The sequence below is a fragment of the Aythya fuligula genome, chromosome 5 (genome assembly GCF_009819795.1).
Source record: "Aythya fuligula isolate bAytFul2 chromosome 5, bAytFul2.pri, whole genome shotgun sequence".
NCBI lineage: Eukaryota > Metazoa > Chordata > Aves > Anseriformes > Anatidae > Aythya > Aythya fuligula.
Genome location: NC_045563.1, coordinates 32,408,134 through 32,424,169, shown reverse-complemented (window position 1 = coordinate 32,424,169; position 16,036 = coordinate 32,408,134). Strand labels below are relative to the sequence as shown.

Genomic DNA, 16,036 nt, shown 5'->3' with positions numbered 1-16,036 from the left:
CACTGGAACCGGAGGTGCCAGAGATAAAAAGGCCATGTGTGACCTACCAGAAGGGCAATATGTATAACGCATTGCTTACCTGATTGCAGCTGTGGTCGAGGTTCTTGATGTTGCTGTCCTGTTCTCTGTCTCTAGCGAGGACCTAGTGGGCTTGGGGGAGCAACATTTCAATGCTTAAAGTGGCTTATGGACAAAAACCCTCTGAAATTGCAGCTTGTGCCTTAGAAGAGCCAGGCTGACAGCGAACTGTCCAGCTTTCCCTGCTTAGAGTGCGATAATGTAAATTAAACTTGGACAGGTCAGTTTTGAGGCTCCTCCACGCTGGCCACAGTATCTGTTCTCTCTGTAGAAGGAATCGCAGGGATGTGGCTGGAGGTGTAAAGAGGCCAACCATGGATTTCTAGCAGAGTAAGTGATTGCCTGCTCCCTGTGCTGGCGGTTGGGGAAATTCTCCAGTGTCTCTTCTGTCTTCACAAAAAAAGGAGCTGGAGTGGCTTCAGGAGGGGCTGGCTGAAAGGTCTGATCATAGAAATTATGCCTGGGTATAAGGAATGGGAGCCAGGGGCAGAGAATTGGGGCAGAGTGGAAATGAGCACAACCATACCTGGGGGGGAGAGGGAATAGGTTGTGTTAGACCAGCTGGTTCAGCTGGGGAGAGGAGCAGGCAGACCTCTCAGCACATAACCATTCCTCAGGCTTAATTTAAGGCTGAATTGCTCTGAAGTGAACCCGATGTTCAGTCAGACAATTTGAAAGCATAAGACAATAGATGCCTTGTGAGCAGAGATGCTGGCTGTGGCAGAAGCGTGGTCTCTATTTTGCAGGGCATGTACGTGCATATATGTTGCTGAGGATGATGGAGGGTTTTATGTAAGGTCTAGGGAGAGTCAGGATGTAACTAAATCGACTGTTTTCTACCAAGCCCTTTATTTATGGCAGTCAGACACTGCAGTGATGAGCAGTGACCAGCCTGCACCATCCAGATGCAGGCAGGGCACCCTGCAGCCCCTTGAAGTGTCCATCCAGTGGCTGGTGGCTGCAGCAAGGTGAAGCCATGCAGTAGTCCTGGGCATCATCCTCTTTTGCACCCAGGTGCCAATGCTCTGCGAGCCTTTGTGGCAGAAGCAATGCCTGCCAGGGCTGGTGGCTGCATCCCACCACCTGCAGAGAGGCTTCCAGAGGTCCTGGTCTGTGACGCTGGGCTCTGCGATGCACATGAGCAGATGGATGTGAAGGGCAGTAGTGTGGGCAGAAAGGCCAGAGCTGAGCTAGGCAGGGCCAATCTGCCCTTCGGGAGGCTGCCATGGGGGTACCACGGTCACCTGGTGGCTGTGTGCCTGCGTCCACTCTGGGCCAGGAGTGACATCTCTTTTGAGCTGGGCTGGCAGGAGCCCAAGGCTCCCGGCTGGGAGCAGGGCTGTGTGCCTCGGAGGGCTCTGCTCGCTCATCTCTGGAGGAGCAGCTGATGGCCTGGGCCTTGGCCAAGATGCAATGCCGTTGCCTCGAAGGCAGCCAGCCCCGTGGCTGGAGATGCTGATGGGACCTGCTCTGTCTGTAAGGTTTGACCTGCTGAGGCAGTGCCACGCATCCACATGGGCCTGTCACAGCCGTGAGTGATAACCAGGAGCACAGCCCATGGGCGTGCAGGGAATGGGGGAAGTTCTCCTGATCATTTACAGTAGTAGCCTCAGGACCTAAAAACACCGGTGTTTCTCTGCTCCTGTGTACACCACAACCCGCGTGGTTTTTTAAGGAGCCTGCAATGCACGGGGAGGAGAGGCCAGGCACAGAAACCTGCTGCTGGGGAAAGGGAGCACTGAATAATGCTCACCCAAGATGGGCCCTGGGCCATAGCTGGGATCAAGGGTGGGTCTGCCTGTTCTGGGGAGTGACCCGCAGCCTCAGGGCTTGCTTTTTCCACCTGCACCAGTGGAGCCTGTGCATAATCTGTTTATTTCCTTGCTTAAATTATCGTTGCCACACATTCAGCCATGGTGGGCACGGGCTTTGCTGTGGGGCTGCCAACCCCGGTGGCGGACCCCCGAGGGTGCTGGGGTGGTGCTGCCCCCCAGGGCAGACCCTGGGGGAGGTGGCGGTGACAGGGGTGCCCTGTCCCTTGTAGGGGGGACCCTGTGTGCCCCTCACTTGAGGCAGGAGCCCCATGGCATTACCTACCCCGGGGGCTCTGCCTGCAGCTGCGGGCACATCTGTGTGTGCGGGGGGGGGTCCAGCCGCAGCACATCTGTCCTGCAGCTCGGGGGGGGGGGTACACAGGAGGAGCCCCCCCCCAGCAGCAGGTACGTCCCCGCCGGCATCCCCTCCCTCCTGCCTCCCTCCTGCCTCCCTCCCTGCCTCCTTCCCCGCCGCCCGCCCTCCCTCCCTCCGCCTGCATGGGGAGAGCCGCGGAATGGCGGAGCGAGAGAAAGGAGCCGCATCCCCGCCCGCCTCCTCCCCCTTCCTGGGGCTGCACCTCGCCTCGCCCCCCAATTTCAGGTACCGGACGCCTCCCCCGGGACCCCCACGGGGCTGCCCGGGCCGCAGCCCCCCCCCTTTTATCCTCCCCCCCCAAGCCCCGGGCACCGCTCCCCATCCGCCGCAGCCCCCCCAGCCCCGCACTGCCGCTGCGGCCCCCTCCTCATCCAGCCCTTCTGCATCCTCCCCAAGCATCCTTCAGCCCCACAGCTCGTCCCATGCACCCCCTCATCCCCCCCACCCCATACATCGCTGAACCCCCACCTCACCCCCCCAGCACCTCTCCAGCCACCACAACCCCTGCTGGCCCCATATACCCCCCCATTTGCCATTTCAGCCCCTTCCAGCCTCCAGCTTTTGCCCCCTCTGCCCCTCCATCAGCCTCCTCACCTGCCTTGCCTCCTCCTCAGCCACCTCTCGCTGATGGCAGCGCTTCACCTCCCTCTCCGCCCCCCAGGGGAGCCTTTTTCTAGCCCTTTCCTCGAAATCCCGGGCGCTGCCTTGCCCTCCCCAGCGCCGTGGAGCAGGAGCCCCAGGCGAGCAGGTGGGAGCGTGCCAGGATTGATCCTCGCAGCTCCACCAAGCGCTCCCATCGATTTGGGACGGGGAGGGGGGACACGACACCTCCCGTGCCCAGTGAGGCTGCTGGTGGGGACGTGAGATGGCGAGGGCCAGGCCAGGGGTGGCCACGGGTGCCAAACCTGCAGGGACCGGGGGGTTTGGACCTGCTGGTCCCTCCCATGAGCAGCTCTGGGACGGGATGTGCTCGGTGTGTAAGGGGGCTTGGTGGGTAAGGGGCCATCACCTGCTGGCCATCCGGGGCAGCTGGGTGCCTCTGGCGGCCGTGACATCTTCACAGCCATCGATTTACGCTCGGGGGTGCTGTGGCAGCGATGTGTGGGAGCTGGGTGAGGGGGGGGATCGGCACCAGGTGGCTACGTGGTGAGATTTTGGAGGTGGGGAGGAGCGGTGGAGCCATGGCTGAGTGATCACCATCCCCTGAGCCCTGGGACCAGCGGGGCCGTGTGAGGAAGCATCCAGCTGTGTCCAGCTGTGTGTTTTTTTCCCCCGTTTACCTCCGAGGGGCCCAGCAGACCTTTGCCACCGGAGCCCCTCTGCCGGGCGGCTCCTGCAGCCGCCTGCTATTGCAGCGCTGCCTGCCAGAGCCGCTGGGCGCTGCTGCAACATGGCTGGGGGAAGCCTGCACGCCCAGCCCTCACGCTGCCTCTTGGAGACGGCTGCCACCGAGCCGGGGCTCGGGTGTTGAGAAGGGGATGGGAGCCGAGAGCATTGGGCTCCCCGGCAGCGCGGTCCCGTGGGTGCCTGGTGGGGGTCCTGCCCTTCCAGCCATCGTCACCCCACAAGGTGCTGCGTGGCCTAAGCGGGGACGAGCTGGTGGCTCAGGTCCTGAGGGGACTTGGGCAGCAGGTGACACCATGGGCTGGCCCTGAGGCCATGAGGAGGCCGGGGGGGGAGGCCTGGCAGGTCCCTGTGGCTGATGTGGTTTGGGGCGGTCTGAGAAGGGGTGGAGGCCCCGTGGCCACCCGTCCCGTTGCTCCCACGTCCCCAAGCTCTATCCAGAGGTGATGGTGGCCCCAGCACGGTGTGGAGGCAGGCAGCAGTGGGGCCAAGGGGAAAATGCATCAGCTGTCTGTCTGTCCAGCCTGCCGGGGCTCCTGGGTGGCAGAGCCTTGCAGGAGGGGAGCCAGGAGCTGTGGTGTTGCTCCTCGGGGAGCCTGGTGCCTGCAGGAAACCACGATGTCCCACAAGGGACAGCATCTCTGGGGGATGGAGACCTCGCCACCTCCTCGGCAAGCTCGAGGGAGTGTTTTCAGGCTGAGGCAGAGACCAGCCTCAGTGCTACGGGTGGTCTGCATGTCTGATGTGGACCTTTGGGTCTGGGAAGCCTGTGTGGAGGCCTTGAGATGGGGAGCGAGGCGGGTGACCCTGCTTTTTGTGATGGGGGACCAAAGGTTGGTCTGGTTCTAAGGCACCCCAGCAGACGGGTTCGCTGGAGCCCCCACTGTGCCTGTATTGTCCTGGCCAGGCCCCAGGATGGAGCCCCTGACCCCAACCCTCCCTGGAGCCGAGCCCTGTGCCTGGCCCCTGTTCCTATGGCCAAACCCTGCAGGCTGGGGCTGCCCCTGCTTGTGCACTCGCAGTTTTCGGGTGGCAGCTGGGGGATGCCAGCATTATCGGGGGGTTGAGAGGTGTCCTCTGGCAGGGGTGCTGTCCTTGTTGGCCTCGGGGCTTTGCTCAGCCTCCCTGGAGAGCCCCACACCTTTCTGCAGCAGCACACAGGTGGTACCCATGCTTCTCCTGCTGGCACTCAGGGGAAAGTTGGCCCAAATGTCCCTGTAGGGCCTGCTTGAGCTTTTGTGAACCATGATAGAGCTGATGGGAGTAAGGGCTGCTGCTTGTTGCTGGTATTCTTAGCCTCTTTGAGGAGCAGGAGAGAAAGGCAGGGGTATTCCCAGCATGGAGGAGCAGGGGGTGAAGAAGAACCATCCTTGCCTCCCCTGGAGCATCCACACGAGAGGAGGAAAGGGCAGCAGCAACGCAGAGATAGATTTCTTTATTCATTCCATCCAGCCAGAAGGTTTTGAACAGAGCAGACGCCTCCAGGCAGAGCTGGTAGGGAAGATGGAGCCTGGGATACTGTTGTAAGGGAGCTGAGAGACACCAAACACGGCGTCGGGAGTGAAACCCACCAGTGGCACCAAACCAGGGGAGCAGCAGCCGGCGGCAGAGGAGCTCAGCAGAGTGGCCCACGTGGCTCGGGGCTGGCTGAGGAGGCAGCAGGGCCATGGGGGCAGAAAGCCGACCCCTCTCCAGCAGCATGAAGCCAAAAGAAAGCCCCACTGCCCTGCAGGAAGGCATCCCATTGCTGTGACAGGGCCCTAATGGGAATCTTCTGTTCCTCCCTGTCTCAGCCAGTGATGCTGCAAGGGCAGGAGAAGGAGCCGGGGTAACCAGATGCCCCGCTGCGGGTGCTGGGGACCGGCCGCTGGAGCGCTACCAGGAGCCGGGCTGGCTGGCTGGCAGGCAGAGGCAGTCAGCATCCCCGGCAGAGAGCAGGGACTTGGCACGGGCTCAGCTGGGGAGGCTATTTTTTTATTTTTCTCCCCCTCCAGGACAGCTGATTCCATCTATTTTTAATGAGCTTGCCCGGGTTGCGCAGTGAGGAGACGGAGCAGCACCGGCAGCCACGGGCTGCACTGGGGCAGGGGGTGCCTAGCGCTCAGCATCCCCCCAACAACAACTGACCCCGGGCCAGGGTCTGCCTTGGGGTGGGAGCGCGTGCCCCAGGGAACTGGGGGGTCCTCCTCGATGCAGCTGCCCCTGAGCATGGAGTCGAGTGCTGAAGAGGAGAGCTGGCTGGAAGACCAGTGGGAGAAATGGTAGGGGACCGGCTGGGTATGGGGGCATGGGGGCTGTCCCCAGGGGTGTGCATGGGGCCAGGTGACAGCCCCTCGCCTGCGGGCACATCGCCCTCTCGCACCGGCGTTGCCGCAGGACAGCAGCAAACTTGGCACCGAGTGGAGCCCGAAGTTTTCCTGGCTGTGCAGGGAGACGTGCGGCAAATGGGGCCGCCGTGGGCGCGGGAATGTGCGTGTCCGGCAGGATTTTTCAGCAGGGCGAGAGGAGGGAGCTGCCAACATGCGGCATGGTGGAGATAAAAGGGCTGGCGTGCAGGGGGGTCACCTCTCCTGCTGCTGGGTGCAGGCAGGGATGGTGCTGGGACCCGTGGCTCCTCACTGTGCTTCCACGCCTCGGCGGACAGAGGGAAGGGGCTGATGGTGCCCAGCCATGGCGACCCCTGTAACCGGAGAAGAAATCGATCTGGGCTTTGAAGGTTTCTCTGCAAGCATCCTGCTCTGTGTTTCCTCCCCTCCTGCAGGCAGCAGCCGTGGGGCACGTGGGACTCCTCCCAGTGTGTCCCTGCTTCGTCTCCTGTAGGGACACCTCCACCCCATGGCTGGCAGAGGACTTTTGGGCTGGGCTCTTGTGTTTCCCACCCCGGTAATGAACAGACACGAGGAGCATTGCGGTAGCACCACGTATAGAAATGTTTTAATGCACAGGAGCCAGGGGCTCCCCAGGGAGGCAAGCGAGCATGCGAGGAGCTGGGTAGTCAGCACATTTCCAGCCGCTAAAAGGAAATCTCTGCAAACTTTCCAAAGGGGAGTAATGTGTCTGTGGGGCTGACAGCCATGAGGGAGCCATAAAGGGCTCATCGGGGCAGTGAGCGATGCCGATGGGCTCAGTTTGCGGTGTGTGCAAGGTCTGCAGGTCTCGATGTGATCACATGCCCCAGCGGGTCCATCCTCCTGCCGTGTCCCACCGGGCCCTGCCCTCCCCGTGATCCCAGTGTTTGCCCCGCTGGTCCCAGAGGTGGTGTTGGTGGCCCCGTCTGGGTGTGCCCTCCTGCCCCCCACACGTGCAGTGCGTGACCGCGGTCTCCGCTCCCTCCAGGCTCACCCACGACATCAGCCTCGAGGAGTTTGAGGATGAAGACCTCTCCGAGATCACCGATGAGTGTGGCATCAGCCTGCACTGCAAGGAGAGCCTGGCCGCCCGGGTAGGCGCATGGGGTGGGGACAGGGATGGGGATATTCCGCGTTGTGCTCATGTGTTTGGTGCTGGCTGTGGGCAGGGAGGCACTGGTGGCCTCCTGCAGCCTCTGATTTGGGACCTTCCCAGGGCAGAAGGAGGCTGCTGGGGCACCAGCACTGAGCCCGGTGCCTGAGGCTGGGCGTACTGAGCCTGCTGGGGTGCGAGGCGGAGGCGAGCTGTTCCTAAACAGGGGAGCCGACTGTGCTCAGAAAAAAGCAGCTGCTAAAAATACGCACAAATGGTTTAGACGGGATGTGGAGGATTGCCCGAGGAGCAGAACTGAAAGCAGCGGCTGCGAGGGGGTCTTTTCAGCCTGAAATGTCAGCGCTGAGAGCCAGGGAGCTCGCGGGCCCGATGGCGATGGCTCCCGCGAGACGAGAGCTTGCGGGATGCGTCTGGTGAAGCAGCCAGGCCCGGGGGGAGTGTTTTGGCTGGGTCTGGCCACGTGCACGGCGCGGAGGCTGGGAAACCGGGAATAACCCCGGCACGTGAGCGCCGGCTGCATCCCGTGGGGACGCGGCCCCGGCCGAGGGCAGGAGCCAAACTGAAACCCGGAGCAGAGCGGGCTCCTGAGGGCTGGGCGGGTGCTGAAATTCCCCCCTGGAGCTGGGAGAGGCTGGTGAAGGTGGCTGCTGGATGGGGCCAGGCGGGCAAAGATGCCCAGCAGCAAAATGCCTTTGCAAAGGGCGATACCTTGACAGAGGAGGGGGTTGTTGGTGTTTTTTTTGGGTGTGTGGTGGTTTTTTTTGGTGCTGGGAAAACAATGATGACTTCATCACGGGCTATTTTAGCAGCTCTCCAGAAATAGTGGCTCAGGCACACAGCTTGCAAAACGTGGCTGGCTCCGGCAAGGAGGCTGGGTGCTGCAACGTGGGTCACGGTGGCACAAGTGCAAGGCCCAGGTTTTGGGTTCAGCCTCGGTTTGCTTGCTTTTGAACACAGGGCAGCTTATTCCCAAATTCAGCAAGGTGGGTCCTGCTGAAAGCAGGCTGCAGCTAGCGAAGGCTTGTGGCATCATTCGTGTTCCGGGAGCTGCTGGAACTGTTTAATGCAGGAACAAGAAATAGAAAAAAAAAACAACTCTTCTTGGAAATACGGGAGAGTGAGAGAAGCAGTGCCCGAGGGAGAAGAGCAGGGATGTGCCTGCATTAAACCCGCATGGGCTGATCCTGATCCAGGCACATGAAAAGGCTTGAACCAGCCACAAAGATACAGACGTGGGGAGAGGATCACTGTGATTTCACAGCACAGTAAGGCTCCTGGAAATGCTGGGCTTCCTCTCGTTCCCATCCTTGGCTCAGTGTGACCTCTTCCCCACCGCCAGCCTTCGGGCTGTGCCAGAAGGGAGGGAAACGAGCAGCATCCACCCCGTGCCAGCCCCTTAACGCGTACCTGCAGCGGTTGTAGTTCCCTCTGAGGTACCGAGCCCCGAATGGCGCGTCACTCCTCGTGCCTACGTTCCTCAGAATCAGGCGCTGTTTTGCTCTTCTGCATCCTTCTGGGACTTTCCCTCCTCTGAGTTCCCCGAGTGATTGCCACAGCTCCAGGATTGCCGAGGCAGCATCATTAGCAGTCTCGGCAGCATGTCAGCAGCTGCCTCCAATACGCCTCCCCTAGCTGGGTCTCACCAGTTTAGCTGGCAGGTTCCCCCAGCCCTGCTCCCGCTTCCTTGTGAAAATCCAGGTGATTTGCCACAACCCCTGGCATCTGCCACGAGAACCGGGGAACTCTTTGTGTTAGGCCAGCGTAAAAAAACAAGGCGACGACCACCACAAGCTTTGGTGGTCCGGAGGGGCAAGCAGGCCGGGCTGAGGCTGGAAATCTGCCTTTATTTTGGTGCTGGGCTCAGTGCTGCTGCGGGGTGCCGGGGAGGCAGGTCAGGACCGCGTCCCCCCAGCCTGTAGCGGGGCAGCGGGAGGGAAGGAAGGCCGGCAGCCACGGCGATGGGCACGTGGGGTGGGACGCGCCATCATCCCCTGCTGCTTTAAAAGGCTGAGGCCAAGTGGCACGGCCGTCCTCCGGCCCTCCCAGTCTCCTGACCGAGCCGCTAATCCCGGCAGGGCTGTGTGAGCCGGGCGGGCGGCGCGGCGCGGGCGGCGGGCGGCGGGGAGGGCAGCCGGCTGCAGGCCGAGATGCTGCAGCTCGACCTCATCGACGCCGCCGGGGATGCGCCGGCCGAGGAGCAGACGGAGCCCCAGCCGCTGCAGAAAGCCCCCCAGCCCCCCAGCACCGAGAGCTACCGGCCCAAGCGACCCACCACGCTCAACCTCTTCCCGCAGGTGCCTCGCAGCCAGGTGAGAACCGGCCCGCAGGGGTGGGAGGGGATTTAGGGGCTTTTTTTCCCCCCCGGCTTTTGCCCCCCTGAGCTTTTGCCCCCCTGCTTTTGCATGGAGGGTGTTCCCAGGCGCTGCCGTCCCCGTGAGGGGTGATGTTTAGGTGCCCTGCATGCTGCCCCCCCTCTGAGCTGGCCTCCCCGAGCCCCGTCATCCCTCCTACAAACTTCCCAAACCCTCACAAGGTGTGCCGCTGCGTGCGGGGCTATTTTTTGCCTTCCTCCTGCCTTCGGCAGCGGCTTCCCTTGCCAAGTAGGAGGATTTTCGTGGCGCTGACGTGCAGCTGAGGAGCGCAGAGCGAGAGGCAGGTGTCCCCATGGGTGACAGATGGGGAGTAGTCGGAGCTGGGTGTCACCAGCCCGGCACAGGCAGCTGATGCCAGCTCTCTGCCTGAGGCCATGGGTGGGAGGAGGAGGAGGAGAAAGAGGAGGAGGAGGAGGAAGGCACGGAGCCAGGACAATGCCCGCAGGGCAGCTGGCACCGGGGACAAAGGCAGCAGGGACACGGGGAGGCGGGGGGGAGCTGGCTGGAGCATAATGGACAAGGGGACAGCAGGCAGCCTTGTCCCACCCTGCGCAGGGACCCCGAGGAGCCGGTGGCACGTGGGAGCCACATCCAGCTGGGGGGACGGGGACAGCAAAGGCACCCCCCGGGCAGTTGGTCCCAACCAGTGTCCAGACCTGCGGAGAGGTATTTTTGGGGGGTGGTGTGTGTGTGTGGGGGGGTGCATAGATGGTGGGCTGGGGAGGGGGAGGCTGCGGGGCCACGCTGGGGGCCACGGGCACGACCCAAGCTGAGGATATCGGGAACAGGAGCTTTGTGGCACAGGGCCTGATGTGGTTGGAAGTGGGAGCCCGGAGCCAGCAGGGACGGGCACAAGGGGCCCGTGTGTGTACCCCAAGGACAGGACAGGGTGCTGGGGATCCCACGGATCTTGGTGGGCTTCAGGGCAGAGAGCTTCGTGTTGGTGGGGAAGCAAAGCGAGCAGGGCAGCTCCCGTGCTGATGGTGATGGCTGCAGGAGAAAACCCCGAGAGTCCCAAGCTTGGAGCTTGAGCAAAAACTGCTGCTGGGGGAGAAATACCCACGCTGTGCCCCAGAGCTGTCTGCAAAGCCCGGGAGCAAAGCGTGCCCAGGAGGGTGGGCTGCACCCCGGGATGGGCACGGGCACCGTGGGGAAGCGCTCGGGCGGTCCCAGGCAGTGCCCAGGGACCGTGACGGCCCCGGCCGCTGTGCATGGCTGTGGGATGGGGAGGGATGGCTGCCACGTGCTGTTTACTGCCCGGGTGACAAGGCGGCTTTGTTCTCCACCCCAGGACACCCTGAATAACAACTCCCTGGGGAAAAAGCACAGTTGGCAGGAGCGGGTGTCCCGGTCGTCGTCCCCTCTGAAAACGGGTGAGTCGGGGGGCTGGTGGCCAGGGGCTTCACACCCTTGGGTGGCTCCTGGGAGTCGATCCCCAGCCTGCAGCATGGGGTGAGTGGTGCTGGAGGTTGGGGAAAACATCCCCAGTGGGAACATGTCCATCTGGAGCCTGGAGCATCCCCGCTGGTGGGAACACCAACGCTGCTCTCCTCCCCGCAGGTGAGCAGACCCCTCCCCACGACCACGTTTGCCTGAGTGATGAGGTCAATCACCAAAACAGCACAACCTCCACCAAAGACCGGGGCACGTCCACGGAGAGCCCGTGCCGGCGCACAGCAGCCACCCAGATGGCGCCCGCCTGCGTCGCCTCGTCCCGGCCCCCCGAGAAGCACCAGGCCACCAGCAGGCCCCCGCCCCACGGAGCCAGCGTGGTGGTGGTGACGACGAGGGGCCCCGAGGCCCACCGCGACCGCATCCGCTACCAGACGGACGTGAGGCTGGAGGCCACGGAGGAGATCTACCTGACGCCCGTGCAGAAGAACTCGGACCCGCTGGAGACCGAGAAGCCGTTCCTGTCCCAGTCCAGCGAGAACCGCATGTCCATCAGCTCCGACATCGACACCTCCAGCTACTCGGCCCTGGCAGGGAAAACCAACCCCTCCATCAGCGAGGAGGACGAGGTGCTGGACTACATGTCCTCCCCTGACAAGACGAGCCTGCCCCGGGCCTCCTGCGTGGGTGGGAGCAGCGGCTACCGGCCGGGCCACAACCTTCAGAGAGCGTCGGTGAGTTCGGACACCAGCGCCTTGTCCTACGACTCGGTCAAGTACACGCTGGTGGTGGATGAGAACGTGCAGCTGGAGCTGGTCAGCCTCAAGCAGTGCTACTCGGGCTACAGCGACGAGAGCGACTCGGCCACCGTCTACGACAACTGCGTCTCCTCGCCCTATGAGTCGGCCATCGGCGAGGAGTATGAGGAGGACGCGCTGAAACGCGACTCGGTCTGCCTCTCCGAGGACTCCACGCCCGAGGCGGACATCCACTTCTCCAAGAAGTTCCTCAACGTCTTCATGAGTGGCCGGACACGCTCCTCCAGTGAGTGCTGGGCAGAGGGAGGAGGTGGGTGGGGGGCTGTGTCCCCAGGCAGGTCCCTGGTATGAGCTTGCCTGGTCCAGGGTGCCCTGCAGGGTCTCCAGCAAGATGGAGAAGCTCCAGCAGGTGCTGGCTCCACAGCCTGTGATTTCTTCCCTTGTGGCCGAGGTATATGGGGGGGCTGGAAAAGCCTTGTATCACACAGCTGGGGGCATTTCAACCTGTTTTTTTGTCTGAGCTAAAACCACGAGGTATGAGCGAGGGCTGTGTCCTACCTGCGGTGGTGCTGGCCCTCAGAGCTGCAGCGTGCCCCTCTGCCTTCCTCCCCAGGTGCCGAGTCCTTCGGGTTGTTCTCCTGCATGATCAACGGCGAGGAGCAGGAGCAGACCCACCGTGCTGTCTTCAGGTGAGTGTGGGCACGAGCAGCGTCCCAAGGCCATCCCTACCCAAACCATGCTGCTTCCAACAGGGGCAGCCTGGGGACCAACCCGTTGTCCTTAGCTCAGGGGTGAGAGACCCCCCAGGGCACCCAGGATCTCTCTGTGCAGCCACGTGGGGGATGCACCAGGGGATAGGTATCTGTGTGTGTGCTGGGGTCCTGCTGCCCTTTGAGCCTAAACCCACTCAGATCTCCATTCAGCATCCCAGATTTTGGCTAATTACACCTGCTGCCCACCCATGCTGGCCGCGGGTCCCACGTTGCCCCTGACCCAGCAGCGGGTTGGCAAGCAGCCCGCCAGAGCGGCCGGGTGCCAGTGACTCCCTGCCCAGGTTTGTGCCTCGCCACGCGGACGAGCTGGAGCTGGAGGTGGACGACCCCTTGCTGGTGGAGGTGCAGGCGGAGGATTATTGGTACGAGGCCTACAACATGCGGACAGGGGACCGGGGCATTTTTCCTGCCTACTACGCTATCGAAGTCACCAAGGACCCAGACCACATAACAGGTACCAAGCCGCCCTGATGGTCGGCGATGTTGCTGATTCCCTGCTCACCTCTGAGAGGGGGAAAGGAGGATGTCAGGCAAAGAATGATGGGGGTAGCCGCAGCCAGTGGTGGTGGGGGCTTGTACCCGATGCTGGGCAGGGAATTGTGCAGATGTAGGGGCATGGTGATGGCCATCAGAGACGATCCCCGCCACGTGCTCTGTCTTCCAGCTCTGGCCAAGAACAGCGACTGGGTGGACCAGTTTCGGGTGAAGTTCCTGGGCTCGGTGCAGGTTCCCTATCACAAGGGCAACGACGTGCTATGTGCAGCCATGCAGAAGGTAGTGTCCCAGCCCGGGCTGAGCCCCTGCATGGGAGCAGGGAGAAGAGAAGGGGCGAGCTGTCCTCACGGGCTGCCCACGAGTGCCAGGGCTTTGTGTCTCTGTCTCCCCGCAGATTGCCACCACGCGCCGCCTTACAGTGCACTTTAACCCACCCTCCAGCTGCGTCCTGGAGATCAGTGTGCGCGGGGTCAAGATTGCCGTGAAATCTGACGACTCCAAGGAGCACAGCAAGGTAGTACCCACTCGTCTCATCCCTTCCCTTCTTGCTGCTCTTAGCTTGGAAATTAAGGGTCTCCACCCAACTGTGCTCCCTGTTCCGTGAGAAACACCATCCAAAGGGTTGTAGGCCCACCATCAGGGTCCCCCAAGCCTGGTGGGAGCCCAGTTTTGGGCCGTACCAGAGGATGGTGCCCTCACAGCTGCCAAGCACGTTGTTGTGCTGGGATGCTGCGAGCTGAGCTGCACCCGTAATCCCTCAGCTGCTCCTAAACCTTTCTGCTACTATTTTGAGTGGCGTCCTCCAGATCTGCCCCGTAATCTCTTTAGCTGGGTATTGCAGGCTGCTGATAAGTGGTCTCCATAAGTAGCCTAGCAAGATGCTGTGTGGAGGCAAGCGAAGCCTTCACAGCAAGCCTTTTGGAAACCTTGCCTTTGGACGGGGTGCTGGATTAGGCCACGGGTGCTGTGGTGGCGAGCTGGGCTCAGCCTGAGCTCCTATTTCCAGGGCTGGACACCAGCTGCCCCACAGGGCAGGAGGGGAGGCGTGTTGACAAGTTTTTTCTCTGTTTCCCCAGGTAAACAAGTGTAGCCATTTTTTCCAGCTGAAGAACATTTCCTTTTGTGGATACCATCCAAAGAACAACAAGTGAGTAGCGGGAGGTGCAGGGCAGCTCTCAGTGCCTCAATGCACGGAGGCTTTGCTGCCTTCCTGCCTACAGCATCCCCATCCTGAGGGCTCCCCTTCCCCTGTAAGCCACAGCTTCATGCGAGGAACATCCTTTGGGTGGGTTTCACATCCCTGGGCCATGTGAGCTGGTGGCCACTGGGGATTGGGACCCCCTTTGCCAAAGGTGGGCACTGGGGGTACTTGTTCCTGCCTGCCTGACACTCCATTCTCACCCTCTCTCTGCCCTCAGATATTTCGGGTTCATCACCAAGCACCCTGCTGACCACAGATTCGCCTGCCACGTCTTTGTCTCGGAGGAGTCCACAAAGCCGCTCGCAGAGTCCGTAGGGTGAGTCCTGGCTGGGGCAGGAGGAAGGTGCTCCCTCCCCACGGACAGGAGGAGCAGCACCTGGCTCCTCTCCCCTGCAGCGAGGGGACTGGGGCCAGGGCCAGGGCTGACGCTGCTGCGGGCAGCGTGTTCCTGACAGCGCTGGAACAAATCCCGCTGCAAAGCTTTGCAGGCAGATGGCTGAAAGCCACGCGCTGTGTGGAGGCTCGGAGCTGGGATGGAGCCCTCGCTCCAGCGGTGCCCTGGGTGCTAATGCATGAGGCTCCCCGGGGCCAGGAGGGGTTTGAGCTGACAGCAAGGGCGAGAAGGGGAGCAAAACAGGCTCAGTAAATGCCTCGGGGAGGGCGCAGCTGAGCTCTGCTCCGTGCTGTGTTGCAGGAGAGCTTTTCAGCAATTCTACAAGGAGTATGTGGAGTACACGTGCCCCACAGAGGACATCTACCTGGAGTAGGGGCTGGCACGGGCGCCTGCTGCACAGCCAAGGCTCGCCCCTTCCCCGTCGTGCATGGACAAGAGCTGCTCTGAGACCAGAGGAGGAGCGGGCCCAGGGAAGGGCTCCCCGGGGCACCGAGCTGCCTCTTTTCGTGGCTCCCCTTCCTCGGGCTGGGGCTGGGGGGACGGGAGGGGGGAGGGCTGGACAAATCGTGTTTATTGTACAAAATATTTAGTTTATTCTATTGGAGAAGTGCCCACGGGGTGCCCTGCCTGTGAGTGCTGGAGGGGCGGGCAGCACAGCCTTGCTCCAGCCCTTCCCTGCCGCAGCGGGGTGCCAGCAGCTCCTCCCTGTGACCGTGGCCCAGCTCCCCGTCACATCCCTCGGGGGTGACTTTTAACGCAGTGGCAGAGTCGGACTCCTGCAGGATGAAGACACAGCAGCTACAGCCAACAAGAACCACCTGAGGGCTCCTGCCTGGGGAGGGGACATCGCTTCCCTGCCAGGCCCCCAGGGACAAGGCTGCCGGGCAGGGAGGACAGAGCCCAGTGGCTCTGCTTGGAGCGCCAGAGAAAGGACGAGCTGAGACAGCTCACCCCTGCCTCTGCCCCCATCCCTCCCCTCGTAGATCCATGCCCTGGGGTGAGGAAGATCCCCCCCGTACCTCTGCAGCGACCACACCACGGGGAGGGAAGCGTTTCTCTGCCCCTGTCCCCTCTCCCCTCCAGCCGCAGGGGGCAGGGGCAGGGCTGAGCCACCCCCACCATGGTGGGGCTCAGCCCCGTGCAGACCGGGGTGCCTGCCAGAAGCGGAGCAGGGAAGGGCTAAAGCCTGCAGGGAGCCGCACACATCTCCAGGGAGGTTAAAAACACCACCAGAAACCTCTCCTGGTCCCTGCAGCCAGCGGTCTCTGTGCTTCAGCTGGATCTGCTGTGATGGCAACAACTATTAAATATGATGGTTCAAGGAGCAGTGCTGCGGTGCTCTTTGTGTCCCACAGCCATAGGTTTGGGCCCTGGATTTCCCCAGCCCTTGGGGGTGCAGGAGGTGCTGGAGTACCTCAGGTTTCCTCTGAGAGACCCAGCTGCAGACCTTGGAAGCCAGAGATCGTGGCATAACTTACCTCATGCCCTTCCATTTACAGTACCAGGAGGAATCTGGCTCTGCTACCTCTGTAGTTGCCATTATGTAGTTGAGGACAGCAAAAACATCCCATCTTGGC

General features: G+C 62.1%; 1 protein-coding gene across 4 annotated transcripts; it reads left to right on the top strand.

Annotated features, from left to right (window-relative positions):
* The first annotated feature begins 2,386 nt into the window (after window positions 1–2,386).
* Window positions 2,387–15,786, top strand: MAPK8IP1 (mitogen-activated protein kinase 8 interacting protein 1). 4 transcript variants are annotated; one of them, XM_032188790.1, is made up of 13 exons: window positions 2,387–2,493; window positions 6,949–7,054; window positions 9,150–9,383; window positions 10,002–10,112; window positions 10,738–10,819; window positions 11,007–11,882; window positions 12,210–12,285; window positions 12,651–12,823; window positions 13,034–13,143; window positions 13,259–13,378; window positions 13,941–14,011; window positions 14,283–14,381; window positions 14,760–15,786. In XM_032188790.1, the coding sequence occupies exons 1-13, from the start codon at window positions 2,408–2,410 to the stop codon at window positions 14,830–14,832; spliced, it is 2,217 nt and encodes a 738-aa protein (XP_032044681.1). In that variant the 5' UTR covers window positions 2,387–2,407; the 3' UTR covers window positions 14,833–15,786. The 4 variants fall into 4 exon arrangements, with proteins under 4 accessions (XP_032044681.1, XP_032044683.1, XP_032044682.1 ...); XM_032188791.1 differs by lacking the exon at window positions 2,387–2,493 and adding an exon at window positions 5,661–5,873; XM_032188792.1 differs by lacking the exon at window positions 10,002–10,112.
* The last annotated feature ends 250 nt before the right edge of the window (window positions 15,787–16,036 follow it).

What these genes read in the sequence shown, in the direction of transcription:
- MAPK8IP1 (XM_032188790.1), top strand. Translation starts at nt 2,408, where the DNA reads ATGGCGGAGCGAGAGAAAGGAGCCGCATCCCCGCCCGCCTCCTCCCCC. An exon ending in GGACCCAGACCACATAACAG is followed by an intron (nt 12,824 to 13,033) that starts GTACCAAGCCGC and finishes TCTGTCTTCCAG; the next exon opens with CTCTGGCCAAGAACAGCGAC. An exon ending in CCGCTCGCAGAGTCCGTAGG is followed by an intron (nt 14,382 to 14,759) that starts GTGAGTCCTGGC and finishes GCTGTGTTGCAG; the next exon opens with GAGAGCTTTTCAGCAATTCT.